The 16,992-nt window shown below is 44.8% G+C and overlaps 1 protein-coding gene and 1 long non-coding RNA gene across 13 annotated transcripts in view; one reads left to right on the forward strand and one right to left on the reverse strand.

The window, feature by feature from the left end:
* Positions 1–16,992, forward strand: part of MSI2 (musashi RNA binding protein 2) — a 501,147-nt gene that overhangs the window by 243,259 nt on the left and 240,896 nt on the right. For all 12 annotated transcript variants that reach the window (XM_077164879.1, XM_077164875.1, XM_077164874.1 and 9 more), the window contains one exon: positions 1,654–1,746. In XM_077164879.1, the coding sequence (XP_077020994.1) occupies positions 1,654–1,746 (93 nt within the window). The remainder of the gene's footprint in view (positions 1–1,653; positions 1,747–16,992) is intronic.
* On the reverse strand, positions 3,176–16,373 carry LOC143687684 (uncharacterized). The gene is made up of 3 exons (XR_013177643.1): positions 16,142–16,373; positions 9,249–10,111; positions 3,176–3,410 (listed from the first exon to the last, which is right to left on the reverse strand). It is a non-coding gene; the product is annotated as an uncharacterized LOC143687684 (long non-coding RNA).

The following is a 16,992-nucleotide window of genomic DNA, read 5'->3' on the forward strand; positions in this document are numbered from 1 at the left end:
CAGTGCAGGGAATCTGCAGCAAGGGCATTCCAGGTTGCTGGAAACCAGCTGCCACCATGGCATATGTCCCTGCTGGGAGCTGCTGGTCTGAAGCGTGAGCTCCCTGACGCCAGGGGCCCTTCCTCAGCCACGCCCTCCTCGCATGGATTCAGTAGCATTCAGGGTTAGGTGGGACCTGGGAGCTCTCTGGTCCAGAACTTCACACGATGAGTCCAGCCCAGAGATAACTCCAAAACTGGGTTTCCAGTGCCTTTTCCACTCCTCGGCACAGCCTGCCGGTCACCGCCAAACCCTGGGCATCCCTTGGCTGAGCAGTCCTGTCTGAGGTTATTTCGTTCACTTAGCCTGTGTGCGTGGTGAGCGTGGGCCAGGCAGCCATGTCACTGTCCTTAGGAATCCTCCATCGAGCTGTAAAAATACACATTTGACATTGTGCTTTTTTTGGTGTTTAACCAAACTGGTGAAACTGCACCTGATGGATTTTGTAATTTTTTTATTTTGACATTACAAACAACTCCATATAGCCAAAACTCAGACTTTGGAATAAGAGTTCTTTAAGTTCAGTCTCCTGCATATAAGGTTTTTGGTCCCTGTTCTGAATAGTGTATGCCATTGAGCTTCCTTCTTCCTTGGCTTTGAACTGGTAGAATTCTGAAGTGTGGTCACATTTGTTCACTTGTGCATCCACCAGACATTTAGTGTGAGCTTCTGTGCTCCTGACACTGTACTTGGCCTGGTGGAGGATTCCTAGGGCAATCAGGAGCTTGCCGACTGGGGCAGGTACAAAGAAAGACATGTTTGTCAGTAGCCCTAGCACGGGCGGTGAGGAGTGAGTGCTGTGAGAGGGAGATGGATGCAGCACTGTGGGCTTTTGGAAGAGGGAGGGATAGCTTCTGGCCAGAATGACTGTCTTGATAGTTTGAACTTTGGAGAGAAGGTAGTATTTAGTTGAGTCCTGGAGGATAGTTATTTGCCAGGGGGAGCTTCAGGAGTGGAGAGGCAATCTAGGGAGAAGGTCCTTTATGAACAAGGTGTGGAGACTTTGGGATTAGCCCGGCTTGACTAGAATATGGGGTGAACCGAGGTGAATCATGAGAAATCAAGAGGGCAAAGGGTGTTGGGGACAGAGCTCGGAAGGTTGTCCTTGGTTGCGAGGTCAGTGTCTGTCTTATTCCCAAACATAAACCGGCTCCTAGGGCAGCCTAGTGTGGACAGTCCATACATGCTTTTTAGTTACTTGTGAGTTTCTTGTTGAGTGTTCTTGGGACTACTTTTTTGGGCAGCAGGTTTTTATGCATTTAGTTCTGTTTTGCTCAAGCTTAGGTTTAAAAGAGCTTTGATGTATGACTTTCTTTCCTCTTTGTGCTGATACATCAGAATGAAGCTGGGTGTTATGGCGAAAGAGGCTCTGAAGTTCAGTGCACGGCTGTGTGAAACTCGAGTCTTTAGCCTGCAGCCTGAATGCCTGAAGATATCCAGAGCTACTATCTCTAGCATCCTTAGATTTCTAAAGAGCCTGCTCTGTGCAGCTTGAATATCTCTATAAAATTGCCTTCTTAGAAAAATATGGACAGTGGCTTGTTTCACCATCTTATCGAGTGCTACTTCAGATAACCTGGTTAACCCATGTACTTCCCTTGTCATTTCTTGCAGATGGTCACAAGAACAAAGAAAATATTTGTAGGCGGATTATCTGCGAACACAGTAGTGGAAGATGTAAAGCAATATTTCGAGCAGTTTGGCAAGGTAAGCGCTGCGTGGTGTTGGAGAGCGCAGGCCAGAAGCGTCCTGAGCAGTCTTTAGAATTGGCTGCCATCGTCCCTGCCTTTGCCACGGCTGCGTCCTTAAGTGCCTCATACTTGAACTGGGCCATCAGGATTTAAGTGAAATTCGTCAGGAGCTGAAATGGAAGCGTCTGGCTCGTGGTCCTCACGTTGCGCATGTGCCTGCAGGAGCAGACAGTGTGGTCTTTCAGTGAGGTTTTGCTGGCATTTGCCAGCCACGTGGATCCTGGGCTGGGTGCTGGCGGTGGAAGCGGCTGCTGAGGGGTGCGGGGCTGTGACTCATATGTGGCAGGGACTTCCAGGGAGGCTTCTAGGGGCTTGTGAGTTGGCAACAGGCTCCATTCTGGGTCTTTTTTTGGAAAATACATTGGGAAATGAGGCTCCCTAGGGCTTTTGCAGCTAAACCTTCCTTGTCTAATGCCCAAGGAGATGTGGGAAAGCTGCAGGGCCTGTACCTGTCAGCATTCTCCCACTTGAGTGTCTGAGAGACAGCAGTAAAATCATCCCCTGAGCTCTGCTGCTAGAATAGGCTGGGAGCAATATCACAGGCCCTAAGTCAGTCAGGAAACAGTGTCAGAGTCTTTGTGTATGTGACAGCCAGAGAGTGAGACAGACAGATAGACAAGGCAGGTAACCATGGGTGATGTACTTAATTCAGTTTCTTTCTGTGGGAAGACCGTGCCTTCGATAGTGGGTTCTGTCTGAAGGAGATACTCCCCCAGATGACTGTGTTGCCCCAAGGCTTAAGTGGGGTCACTTGTCAGGGGCTGGCTCTTTCTGGCGTTGTATGATGTCCTTCCTCTGGCTCCCGTGAAAAAGGCAGGTCCAAGTTGGCTGGCAGGTAAGTGGCTGAGCTGGTGCTACCCAGAGCCCTTCACTAACTGCATCTTCCATAGTTGGGGATGTTGTCCTAGGAGCCCAGGTGTTGTGCCTGCACAGATCTGGGACCTCCTTGCCGAAGGGCTGATGTGGCCCTTGCCAAAGGGCTGCCGTGCAACCTGTGGAGACACACGCCTGTTCTGAGCTCCTCACTCGTTTCTTCCTGTGGTTGCTTGCCGCAAGGGTGGTACAGAAAGGAGATGCTGCTCACTGGCTGTTTCTGAAGGTTCTGTGCTTTTTTAAAAATTGGTTTGCCCAGGGCAATGAACAGCTATGCCTTGTCTCTAGATATCTCTGTCTATGAGCTAGCTGTCAGGGGTTAGGGCCATGACCTTTATTTAGGCTTAAAATGGAGGCTTTCCTGCCTCTGGTGTTCATCAGATTTTGCATGGATGGGAGACCATGTAGCGAAGGGAAACCAGTCTTCCCAGCCCAGCCTTGCCTTTGGAATGGCACAGAGAAACAGAACTGATGGGACACACACACATACACATAAGTACATACGTGTATTTATTATGATTTATTATAGGAATTGGCTTATGCAACCATGGGGATTGGCAAGTCTGAAACCCCTAGTGCAGGCTGCAAGCTGTTCACTATGATGTAGGTGCTGATGAACTATCCAGGAGAAGCTGGCCGGCTGAAGAGAGAGATGAATTCTTCTTTCTGACCGCTGAAATCATCAGTGTGCCCTTTACGGCCTTCAGTAGATTGGATGAGACTTGTTGCTGAAGACAGTCTCCTTTACTGATAGTGGATGTAAGATGCAATCAACAGACTAACAATTTAAATACACAAAATACCATCACAGAATGAGTCAGGCCAGTGTTTGCCTGACCAAATAACTGGGCACCATCACTTGGCCAAAGTGATGCATGAACTTAACCATCACAGTCCACACCTTGTCACCTTGGCCCCCATATACATCTGCTCAAACCTACTTAATCTCCAAAGTAAAAACAATACCAGTCAAACATTATCCTAACAGAATTCAGCTATCCTACATAGAACCAGAAACACAGTAACCATTTCCCCAGTTGAAGATATAAGTCCTTGGCTGATATGCTTTCTTAAACTTGATATCCTGTAACTTTTAAATACTATGACGTAAAGTTAACACAAACTTATGTTATATGTTAAAGGGATAAAATAGTGAATAAAAAAATCTATTGCTTTATGTATCCATAGAGATGTATTCCTAACAAAACATGGAAAAAATACTTATAACCATCACAAGTCTTATTTTTGTAACTGGTCACGTGGCCATAGTATTTATAACTACTTCCACTAACCATCCCATATTCCTTTTACCCTTGGCAAGCACGTCATTTGTGTTTCTTGGCTTGGAAGTGGTGGTGACCCAAACCTTCATTCCTGAAGGTTCTGGGTCATTAGTAGTCTACCTTGATTGGATTATTGCAGTTTTCCATTGACTTTAATCATGGGGCGTGGTAGTACTGAGACACCCTAAGGAATCTCCTGTATTCTAAGCAAACTCTTCTTTACTTCCATTGTGTAGCAGCTGTGGTATTTCCCTTTGATAATTAGGATCAATCATCCCAGCCAATGTAATAATTCCCTTCTTTGCCTGTTGATTCAGAGGCACGAAGAGCACAAAGTGGCTGAGTGGCAGTCTTAACTTCCAATTGACTGGAATCGTTGTTGAGTCTCCTTGTGGAAGCATTCCTCCTTTTGAACTAAGACCTGTAGACCAGCAGAGCTTAAGATTGCAGGGAAAGGAAGCAAAAACTTTTCTAGGAGATCACAAGGGGTAATAGTGAATGATGCTACGCCCATTTCCACCCGTGAATCCTGGTTATGGGAAACATGGCACCAAAGAGTGATTATTGACATAGAGTATATTCAACCCCCTGGAGAATATTGCACCAGCCCTGCAAGGTATTGCTACCCAGTTACACCATAATTGAGTCTTCAAAAAGCTGTTTCACTGTTCTGTCAATCCCGATGCTTTAGGGTAGTGGGGAACATGGTAAGATCGGTGAATTATATGAGCACATGCCCATTCCAGTACTTCACCTGCTGTGAAGTGGGCTCCTTGATTAGAAGCAGTGCTGTGTGGAATACCATGATGGTGGATAAGGCATTCCATAAGTCCATGGATAGTAGTTGTTTTTTGTTTTGTTTTTTTTACATGGGCAGGCACCCGGAATCGAACCTGGGTCCTCTGGCATGGCAGGCAAGCATTCTTGCCTGCTGAGCCACCATGGCCCACCCTGGATAGTAGTTTTGACAGAAGCATTGTATGCAGGGAAGGCAAATCAGTATCTAGAATATGTATCTATTCCAGTAAGAATAAAATGCCTCCCCTTCCATGATAGAAGTGGTCCACTATAATCAACCTGCCACTAGATAGCAGGCTGATCGCCTTAGAGAATGATATCAGGGACTGAGCGTGGGTCTCTGCTGCTGACAAACTGGGCACTCAGCAGTGGCCATAGCCAGGTCAGTCTTGGTGGTTGAAGTCCATGTGGCTGAGTCCATGTGGTTATTGACATAGAATATATTCAGCCCCCTGGATAATATTGCACCAGCCCTGCAAGGTATTGCTACCCAGTTGTGCCATAATTGAGTCTTCAAAAAGCTATTTCACTATTCTGTCAATCCGGATGCTTTAGGGTAGTGAAGAACATGGTAAGATCAGTCCCTACCACTATGCCCACTTTGTTCATGAGCCCATTGGGCAATATCAAGAGTGGCTGAGGAAGAGGCTAAAGTATCCACAGAACAGGTCATCCTATCCACATGATTATTAAATTCTTCTGCTGAAGTCACTCTTGGGTAAGCATTCACATAGTGCACAAATATCTTCATGTTTTCCATCCATTCAGAAAAGTCTTTCTACCCATTTCTCCCCCAGACCCCTTTGTCACCAATTTTATGCTCATGTACCTTCCAAGTCCAGCTAACCTTTGGCCACAGCTCATGAATCACTATGCAAATGCAACTCTGGCCATTTCTCCTTCCAAGCAAAATGAACAACCAGATGCACTAGAAATTCTGCCCAGTGGGAGGGTTTCCCTTTACTACTGTCATTCAGGGATGTCCCAGAAAGGCCATAGTGCTGCAGCTGTCCACTTTCGGGTGGTACCTGTATATTGTACAGAATTGCCTGTAAACCAGGTCCAAGTTTTCTCTCCCTCAGTCAGCTGATTATAGGGGACTCCCCAAGAACCCATAGCTAGGGGTTGGGAAAGAGAAAGTAACGTGGCCAGACTGAAAGCCATGGGCATTTGGGCCACTTCCTTATGTAACTTACTTATGCTCGACCCTGATCTCATATATACTACTTTCATTTTTATGATGGAATGCTGCTGTGCACACCCAAATTTAAGGCTTGGTGGGTCAGGCAACAACCAGCTCATGATGGGCACCTCAGGTCTCATGGTAATTTGGTGGTCCATGCTGTCACCTGGGTCCTGCTAGCTCCAGATCCCCACATTGTATTTAAGCATGCAAGTTAAGAACAGCAGTTCCCGCAGTAATATCTGAATTAAAGAGTAGAGTGACTGTAGATATCTTCAGGGATGATGGAGCTAGTTTCACACATTTATTTCTCACGGTCCTGGTGAGAGGTATGTCCCCTGGATGTTCCTGGGGTCGGGGAGCAGGTCTTAACGTGATAAATCCACTCTGATATTCCAGTCTGTCTAAGCTTGTGGGTCCCCTCGTCTTTATTATACCAGAACAGTTCTGGCATTTGACTTCAGATAATTTCGGTCACCTTTTGGTCCATGCTTCAGTCAACCGCCTGAACAAACTATTAGAGCGCTTTCTAACCCCTCGAGCTGCAACATTGTATACAGAATCCCTATTTGGTGAGCCGGATCAGTAAATGCAGCTTGGTTCAATTTTATGTTTCTTCCACCATTTTCCCACACCCCTAATATCCATTCCCACACCTCTTCGTGGCCCACATTTTAGATTTCACCTTTCAAGACCTGTTGGGACTTCAGCCTAGTTATAAGTCTGGAAAAAAAGAGGGGTAGTTGTGGTGGGTCATGAGAGGAATTAACAGTGTCTTGCAAACCAGCTGCCTCAGGGCATTCCGTTAAGTTTCATCTGGTGAAACAGGGTTCATGTCTTAAAACAGAGATGTGAGGGCTCTTTCCTCAGGGGAGGCAGTTACAGGTTTAACAAGTACAACAGGGTAAATTTCTTCAGATGAAGGTAGGGATGACTGATTCCTCAGGGCAGACTGAAAGAGATATGGCTGATTCCACAGGGCACACCATTACCGATTTATCTGGCATAGAAGACTCAGCAGAATCTAGGGTTTCAATGTCCCCAACTTCAACATCAGCCCCTGTGTCACCATACAGATTTTCAGGATCCCATTTCTTCCTAGTCAAAGGTCTCACTTTCAACAGTCACCCTGCAATGTTGGGAATTCAATTTATGTTGCAATTCAGACACTTATCCAGTGAGACTCTTAGTCTGGTTTTCTGAAATCTCATTTGTGGCTACATGAAATAGGGTCTTTTCATGCACGTATTTGAAACTTTCATATCCTTCCTGTGGCAGTCGAGCTGGAAATTTGAAACCTTGAGCTCTCATCCCTTTCTTTAACAACTGTATTTGGGAACTGCCAGCCAACATCATTATATTTTTTAACCCCACAAAATTACTAAGGTACCAAATATACTGTCACCTGGAGCCTTGCCTCTTAGAAGCATTTTAGCAGCAGTATCCAGTGGTGACATTTTGTGTATCTCTATTGCCAGTTCATACCATGGTCTTTCGGTGTCCTCTTGATCATTGGAAATAGAGTCATTAGTATCTTTGAGTCTAATCAGATTAGAAAAGCAATTTCAAAAAACCCAAAATCAACTCTGAAATCCCATCCTTAAGATTCTGTTTCTCAAGAACCACTCTTGTTACCAAAATCTGTATTTGTCAAGGTTCTCCAGAAAAACAGAAATGACAGGATGTGTGTGTATGTAAATATGTATTTATATATATTTAAATATATAAACTTATATGTAGTTAAATATATATTTAAATATGTAAATATTATGAGATTTATTATAGGAATTGGCGCATGCAGCTATGCAGATTGGCAAGTCTGAGTTCCATAGGGCAGACCACAAGTTGGGAACTCCGATGAATGTTTTGATGAATACTCCAGGAGAATCTGATTGGCTGAAGAGAGAGAAATTCTTTTTTCCAACTGCTGAAATCATCAGTTCACCCTTTACGGCTTTCAGCAGATTGGCTGAGACTTCTCTCATTGCTGAAGGCAGTCTCCTTTGTTGACTGTAGGTATAGGCAGCCATAGCTGCAATCAACACACTAATGATTTAAATATACAAAATACCCTCACAGTAGCCAGTGTGTTTGCCTGACCAGAACTGGGCCCCATAATCCAGCCAAGTTGACACGTGAACTTAACCATCACAGGCACTTAGCTTGGTTTTGAAAGGTGCCTACCCCACTGCTCTTTCTGGCAAGGCCAGTGGAGGGCTGATTCATTTTGTCAGTGTTCTAAAGAGAAGCTAAGTGTGTTCATGACCATATATGTTACGGTGCTCAATACTAATATAAAATATTTAGGGAAATTTTGCTCCTCACCTAGCCCCACCCTGACTGGGAAGGGGGGTTAAAAATAATTAAATGAGGCAAGTCCAGTTTGCCTGAGGGAAGGCTCGGAAGTGTGAGCCCTCTCTGCTACTATTCTGTCTTTAAAACAAGGCTGGTAGTAGTGTTTGCAAACGTAAGGTGGGATTTCTTTTTCGAGCCATAACCTGCCTTGGAATCTCATGAGCCTATTTGTGGGTGTCGGGGAACTTGACGCTGCTCAAAAAGGCTGTTGGAGTATTCCAAACAGGCTTCTACTTGCCAATGCTTAGTACCTCTCTCCCTCCACATGCCCAGCCCTCTATTTTTTCTCTTAGTTTCTTCCTTTCCTTCTTCCTCCCTTCTTTTTTTTTCCTTTTTTCATTCACACATAATTTTTGACTCAGTGTGTCAGCAGCAAGGCTGTGGGGAGGCTCTTCAGGCTTTGGCCTTGCCCACATTGGCACCCATCACTGCCAGAGAACAGTTGTCCTTTTGTCTGGGAAGCAGTCACAGAGCATCTTGCTGAGTCTGAAGCTTCCTGGTTAATTTTGCAGCAGTGTTTGTAGATTCCTGCAGGATGTGCAAACTTATCAAGTATTTTATTCAAGCACTAAGGAAGCTTTTGAATGTATCAAACCATAATACTCTCTGTACTCATGCTTAGTAGCTTATTTCACACATATGCTCTGTGTATTGTCTGGTTCCGTCTTCAGAATAGCTTATTTCTCATTTGGCTGGTGGCTAGTGTTACATTTGTGTCCCCTTGTGTGGGCCCTGTCACCTTGCAGGATTATGTACAACATCTGGATCCAGAATGATCGAAGTAAGGGAGACTCTGCTGTAGGCCTTTGGGGCAATGAATAAATCTAGCAGCTACAAAAAAAGGGTAACAACAGATCATTAATAAACTGACTCTGCCCTTCAGTAGTTCAGGTTCTGGGTGAAGGAAACAAACACACACACTTACATGAACTATACTGACCTGCATGCACACACCTGCATACATACCTTCCTGACTGTGTGGGGTTGTTTTGAGCCATCTTCAAAACAGCTTCAAATTAGGGAAGTGTAAATGTATTACTTCTGGATAGTGGGTTGCCGTAATCATAGGAATCTATTGGCTCATAGTTTCAGAGACTAGAAAGCTTACTTATTCCTAGGATTGGAATCTTCTGACTGCCCAGCAGTCTTGGGGTTTCTTGGCTTTTCCATCACATGTCCATTCACATGATTGCCTCTTCTCCTTTCTCTCCCAGGTTCTGTTGACTTCTAGCTTCTGGCTGCTTCCCATGGCCTTACCTTCCATGTCCACCTTTCTTTGCCTGAAAGGATTCAGCCATATTGGATTAAGTTTGGGCATAACTAATAGCATCTTCAAAGATGCCGTTTATAAATGGGTTCACATCCCCAGGACCAGGGATTGGGACCTAAACATGCCTTCTGTTGGGGACATAATTCAATCCCCAAAAGATAACTAGACCATTTAATTATATTATCTCATTTCTTTCTTCTCTGGGAGGCTGGTGGTGGAATTCTCCATTTTGTAGATTGTCAAATGGAGTCTTATTGGAATTGAATCTTTGATTCTAGGTCACAACCCCCAAAAACATACAGCTGGGAGCAGACTTTCCCTCCAAGCTTATCTGATAACAGTCTGAACTCTGGGTCTGCTTCCAATGACCAATCCAGAGGTTGGACTTCAGGTGGGGAATATGCTAAGTAGAAAAGAGATTATGTTCCTTCAGGTTCCTTCAGTGGTGGGACCCTGGATGTTCATTGGCCTCACTTCATCCACATAGCAGTGCTGTGCTCTTTTGTTTCTTCAAGCCTGTTTGACCGAGATGCACACTGAGAGGCTCAGCAGAGTTCACCTAGATAAAACAGCATAAAGTTAGAATTCATTCCCTACCTCTTTTCCTCCAAGTGTCGAACTTTCCAGCCCTCCTTGGCCTCTTTTTAGACTTCTCCCTCCTTCCCTTCCTGTCTGAAGCTTCTTCAACTGTTTATTTGAGGTAGCAATCAAAATGGGTGAGACTGCGATCAAGGAGCTGAGCTAAGGGAGTTTAAATACGTCATTACTTTAACTGTAGTGGGCACAGAATGACATACCGAGTAGCTTTAAGTAACTGAAATTGGAGGCTTGTAAATGGTTTTGTGCTTTTCACCCACCTTTTCTCCAAAAGGTTTGCCTCCCAGGTTGGAAATGTCATTACTTGTTTTTATTTAAAATGAGGTCATTTGTGTTGGGACTCTGCTAACTTGAGATGGCCCTCTCCCCGTTTTGTGGCTGCTCTGGTGCTGTCATTGGAAAAGGGGAAAATAGGTGTTCTATACCATGGGTTGAGGGTCCACCCCACAGGGACACCTTGACAAGCCATTGCATTCCCAGTTTTAGTTTTTCATCTGGGGGAAGCGGTTGGACTATGTCAGGTGTTGGAAAACTTGTAAAGGGCCAGATAGTAAGTATTTTCAGCCTTGAGTACCGTATGGTCTCTGTCGCAACTAGTTGATATTGCTGTTGTATCACAAAAGCAGGCGCAGACAACATTTAAACAAATAGTCATGGCTGTGTTCCAAATAAAGCTTTATTTACAGAAACAAGTGGTGAACCAGATTTGGTCTATGAACTATAGTCTGCTGACCCCTGGACTAGATTATTCCTATTTTGGGTTTCAAACTTGAAAATTCAGTAATTTAGGAAGTATTTAAATGATAGGTAAATTGAATGATAGCTAGTAATCTCATGTATCTTTAGATGATGACCAAAACAAGATCTAATCAATAGTAATGAGCATGATAGAATAAACAAAAAAGTCTTAACCATGATAGAGTTACTTTCTGGATTTTGAGGTACAGTGACAGTGAAAGATTCTTTATTTGGGAAAAGCCACTATTTATAAACTGGACTCTTCATTCTATGAGCAAGACCCAGAAAAACCACAGCGTGCTTCTGACTCCCTATTGCATGTGCTAGGTCGAACCTAATCAAGACTCAGAATTTGTGAGATTCGGCTTTTACTCTGAAGACAATTTTACTATGTGCTGATGTTTTTGAATTAGAGCTCCATGTGCTTCGTGCTACTCTTTTAATGCTATTTTAAAAATTTGCTTCCCAAGGATGTCAAGTGGGGTAGGTGGCATATATATATTAGGTAGATAAAGAAACTGATGTTCAGAATCTAGCTAAAAGTGATTTGTCCCACATCACACAGCCCCGGCCTGGTTGTGCCCAGAGTCACTCAGTTTTGCACAACATACCCTCGCCTCTTTTCACTGTTTATTAAACTTCTCATCTTACCACCAAGCAGCCCCTTACTCAGATGGAGCAAGTTTTGTTCATCTGTCATAAATATCGAAACAGAGTAATTTATTTTATGGCCCCAGGGTTCTTCGTGGACGTTATCTGTGCTGTGCTTGTGGGTCCGTATGCACAGCATGATATATGTAGGCCATTCCAAAAGATGGCCCGTGAACGCTGCCCTGGTAGGCTCCTACAGACCCGGACGGTGCAGCGACCTGGTCTCCACATTCTCCCGCGCAGCCATCAGAGCAGCCCTGCTTAGTAATTAAAATGCAGGGGGATCAAAGAAACTCCAGGTACACGGGTTTCCTCTTTCTCCCATTTAGGCCCCTCCTTCAAGTGCCGGTTTCTTAAATTCTCACTTATAGGATTTTGGAGATCAAAAAGAGGCCTTTAAACTAAATGAATCCTCTGCTGCGTCCCGAATGGAGCAGTCCTGCACCTTTCAGCCGTTCGCCACGGCGATGAGGCTGCTCGGGGCCGCGTGCGCAGGTGATTCTCACTTTTATAGAACTCCTGTGATAGCCAAGCGGCCGTGTTTGGAGGCTCCCAATTATACTTCACATGGCGAACTGTGTAATTAGTTTGGAAGACTTATGCTTAGTCATTGGTTTATCCTAATCGGCTTTGGCTTTTCCCAACAACAAAGTGAGCTTATTTTCCTAAGCTGAAACAACTCTGCACCCTTTGTTCCTGCCTTTTATTGTCTCAATCCTTTCATTCTGTTTTACTGCCAGAGTTCTGTTTCATTAGGCCTACAAGTCATTTCCAATTCAGTGGGCTGCTACAATCCGTCCTTTATCTCTCCGCTGCCCTGGTTCCCATGTCCTTCTGGGCCAGTGCCCGAGTTTGTGGTAGGACCTGAGTGCTTTAACCCCTTCCTGGGCCAGGTCCTCATTGTGGCGGATGGGAAGAAAAGGATTGGCAGGAAAGGGTTTGGCAAGTTACAGCTCTTAAGGTCCCATCAAAGGGGAGCTCTGTGGAAATGAGGTGAAAAAGGTCCTTCAAGCTCTTTGTGGTGAATTTTTGGGTTGTGTGTGGGCCCAGAAGCGTTAACTTGAGGCTGGAAAGCTTTCTGGGGTGGGTGTGGGAGCGGGGTGGGGGGGGGGGGGAAGAAAACAGGAATGAATCTCCTCTCTAATATAGTGAGATCTCATTTTTTCCATGCGTGAGGGGGACCGTCGGGGAGCACACTGAGAAGTGTTTTACACCTATTATTTTCTAGCTCCAGGTTTCATGTGCAGGTGCGATTACGCGTCCACTGCCGCTGCTCAGATCCTCCTTTTGATACTGTGTGTGTGAGGAGAGCAATGCCGAGGAAAAGAAATATTCTAAAGCCTTTGAAATTTGAAAGGCAAGAGATTTGTGGGAAAACAAATAAGCCCGTCAGCATACTCGTGAGGACGGGCTGTGATCCGGAGGTAAAATTTCATCACGTCCACACGTGTGTTGGAGATAAACGGGGCTCTGTGCACCGTGGGGTTCCCTCAGATGCGGTCTGGGAAACAAAAGCCCTGCCTGTGCTCTGTGGGCACGGGGTCCCTGTGGGACGTTCTGAAGCGGTGTGTGCAGGCCGGGTCACTGGAGAGTGGCCAGCCGGCCGAGCCTCGGGTCCCTCTGACCATCCGAGCTGTGACTGAGGCCCTCCCGACCGGGAAGGGCTCTTGGCCCTCCCCTCCCCGTCAGCCTCGCTGAAGGCGACTTTTGTGTTTAAATTTTCTTCCTACAATAGCGCCGAACAAGGCCGACACTGTCCCCCTGTTTTATTAATTCTCTGTCTGGTTTGTGTCAGTCTCTCCCTTCGGAAGTGTGTCATAGGGAGGAGGGGATTTTACTTGCCCCCTGACCTTGGCAGGGATGCTCGGTGAGAAACGTCACAGTGGGAGGATGGAAAGACCTGCCCGCCCCGCCCGGAGGCCAGGTGGCTGCAAGCAAACAAGCAATTCCCACAAGTAATGTGATCCTTGGGGCTTCAGGTCCACCCTCCTGCCCGACAACTTTCTGTTTTCCTGTTGAATTTTTCCTCCGTAGACTGACTTTGTGCTCCAGCCAGTGCAGGGAATGAGGTTCAAGTTAGAAATAGATTTATTCGGGGTTCCCACTTTACTTCTCCTAAATCCTCTTTTTTTTCCATTTCTTTCTTTAAAAAGGAGCTCCTAAAATAAATAGTGGGTTTCTAGGAAAACTTCCCACTTCCCTTTTCTTGTATAAAATATAGCCAGCTGTTGTTATGTTTAGGCAAATGCATCAGATGTTATTATTGTCCCGTGAATAGTATTTTAAAATGTAGAAATAAAAAAATAGATTACATGTTGGGGAAAATTTGAGACTATGCTAAGCAGAAGATGTCTTCATAGACGTAGTAGGTAGAGTAAGGAGGCCTAAACTTTCTGGCTTCACTGGTCATGTTTCCCAAGTGTGGTTGAGCTTTATTTGATTTTTCTGCTGCACCAAGAGAAGGACGGGCAGGGCAAGGGAGCTTATGGCCACGAAAGAGTTAAAGACCCGGGGAAGGGGCATTGAGCACTCCCTCCAGCTCACCTTCCCAGAGTCCTCCTGCAGGCCTCTGAAGAAGTCGTGTACAATGGAGCTGTTAGCATGAGAAAGAAAGCTTTCTCTCCCTGGATGTAGTTCAGTGGGAACTGAAAGTATACTAGAAATCCTGGTTTAGGCTTGTGCCAGTGGGTGCAAGGAGTGGTTCTTATGGAAGAGAAAGCTCAGTTCATTTTGACTTGGCATAGAAATTGAATTCCATTGTTTCCTGGAGTGAACATTGATATGTAGATTCTGCCCACCCCCCACTCCGTCAATAGGACACCCCATTACATGGGTCTTGTATGCTTTTCTTTCTTTTTTTTCTTTTTCTTCTTTTGTCCTCTTAGAATTAGTCTCTCTGTAGAAAGGCCGGATTTTTGTCAAGTCACCACCCTCTAAATTTTTACAACTCTGTACATTCAGACTTGGTATTTGTGAATTAACTCAAAGTGGGCTGTCCAGATCTGTACTTTATTTATATTTGAAGCCTTAATGGTGAGAGCCTCAGAGAAATGTTAATATTCAGGAAGAGGCAGAATGGTTGGGTTTCTGATTGTTGCTAACCTCACAACTGCCTTTAAAACCAATCATGAGGCACACGGCTGATATTTAATAGCTTTTAGCTTATTATTTTTCTTCTCCTCCTCTTTCTTTTCTATCCAGGTTGACCTGGGTGTACTTGAGCGGAAATGAAGTCATCCACATGCTGAATTAGAATAATCACAGGCTTCTAAGAATGAAATGGAAGCACAGATTAAATGGTGGAGGGAAAGCCAGCATTAATAAGCACCGGGAAAACTTTGCATAAAATAAGTAGGAGATGTGATAGATTGGATTTGTATATGCTGCTTACATTTTTCTCCATTTCATGTTATCTTCCTTGAGTTGAGTTCCCAGCAAAGTAGGATTTGATTGCCTTAAGTTCACATCCTTTCTGCAGTTGAGGCAATGGATGGATGGTCTTAATGAGACATTTCTATGACCAGGATGTTTCCAGGATGCAGGAATCTGGGTCGAGGGATGGCTACCAGGAAATATTGATGATTACTTGTTGCAAGTGCTGGGTGGGGTGGGAGATAACACATAGCAGACAAAGTTAATAAATATTATTGACATTAACTGGGAGAAGAAACAAGGCAGGATAAAGGAATGGTAACCAACTGTCCCGGCTTCCAGGGTCTTGAGACTTGCAAACCAAAACAAGTTGGCTACCTCTAAAAAAGGAGAAGGGGGCAAGTCCACACACTTGGTGTGAAACTCCGAAAGGGATGAAACCTTCCTTGACCACCTCCAGGGAGATTAAAATATTCCTTCCTGTGTGTCCTGGAACACTTACTTCATACCTATTTACAGTCTGCCTTTTCTGATTTAACTCAGCAGCTGGGAGCAGGAGCAATGCAGGACCTGCGGGCGTACAGGTCAGGAAGTGTTGACGGAGCAAGTGATTGGAGGAAGGCAGGATGGAGAGACCTGTGACTCTGCCCGCTGCCCCCCCACCCCCCAGGCCAAGGAGTATAGGACCTCTTTGGGCTCCCACTTAGGAATTATTTCTCTGCCTCTTAAAAATAAAAAATTTTGCCCTGGTGTAGCGAAAAGTGAGCTTCTTTAGTTAAAGAGTGAAATAAAGATTTAATTAGATTTTAAATCCCAGCAGAGTGGTTTGTTTCCAAGAAGTTGTTTTTAGGTGGTCTGCCGGAGAAGATGCAGTTTGTGGAGGTGGATTAGTTCTAAATTAGTTTGGTGTTGAGGTCCCCAATGGTCTTTTATAATTGGGGGCAGAGGCAGATAATTTTCAGACTTGCTTATTGTTTGTATTTGCAAAAACAATTTAAGGTGCTTTTCACTTAAGGAAACATAAATGAGATTACGAAATGATCAGAGATAGGCTTCCTGATCATATTCTCAGCTTTCTAATGCAGTGGCAGCAGGGCGGTGAGCATCGGGGAGATAAAGTACTGAGATAGTGTACAAGACCAAGGGAGCTTATAGATTCTCTGATAGGGAGAAAAAAGCATTTTTGATTTTTATCTTTCAAAAGACCACCCCATTTCCTTTGTCAACAGACCTGTTTTAGTAGCAAAAAGGATTTATTGATGTCACAGCTCTCCCTTCGAACTCATTTGGCATCCATGTTCAGATTCAGGGATTCCTGTTTGCCCGACCCTTTCCTGGGTTGTTTGTCTTGTAATTCTCCCAGCAAACCAAAGAGGTAGGTTGGATCATCCATATTTTAAAGTTAGGGAAGGAAAGCTGAGAGAGCTTAAATGACTTGCTCGATGTCCTTTAGCCACATGACAGTAGGCCCCAAGTGCGATTGTGACCTGGTGAGGGTGGGTCTGCTGTCCACATGAACTGCTGGCAGGGAGCCTCCTCCCGGGGTGTACTGGGTGCGTGTCCAGCGGATTTGGGGTGTGACTTTTTCCAGGGGTGTGACTTTTACTTGATAGTTGTTTGTTTAAACAAATAATATGACATAGAATGCAAAATTTGCATAGTTTCATTTTGATAAACCATGAGACTTCAAGGCATTTCAGCGTGGTAACTGGCTGCAACAATCTTGGGTAGAATAGTTGAGAATCACTGTTGTTTAGCACAGGAGTTGGCACTTTTTCTGTGAAGGGCCAGATAATAACCATTTTCGGCTCTGCGGGCCAGATGGTCACAACTACTCATCTCTGCCATTACAGGATGACAACAGCCAGAATGGATATGCAAATGAATGGGCGTGGCTGCAGGCCAATAGGGCTTGATTTGCAAAACCCAGAGGCTGCCCTTTTTGACCAGAAGACCATAGTTTGCAGACATCTCCTGGTTCAGCCTATTGCTTGGTAATAAGGGCATTCAGATCAATGAGGTCTGGCTTCAAATCCAACTCATCTACTTACTAATTCTGTAACCTTGGGCAGGTCATTTAAA

The sequence above is a fragment of the Tamandua tetradactyla genome, chromosome 6 (assembly GCF_023851605.1).
Source record: "Tamandua tetradactyla isolate mTamTet1 chromosome 6, mTamTet1.pri, whole genome shotgun sequence".
NCBI classification, from domain to species: Eukaryota; Metazoa; Chordata; class Mammalia; order Pilosa; family Myrmecophagidae; genus Tamandua; species Tamandua tetradactyla.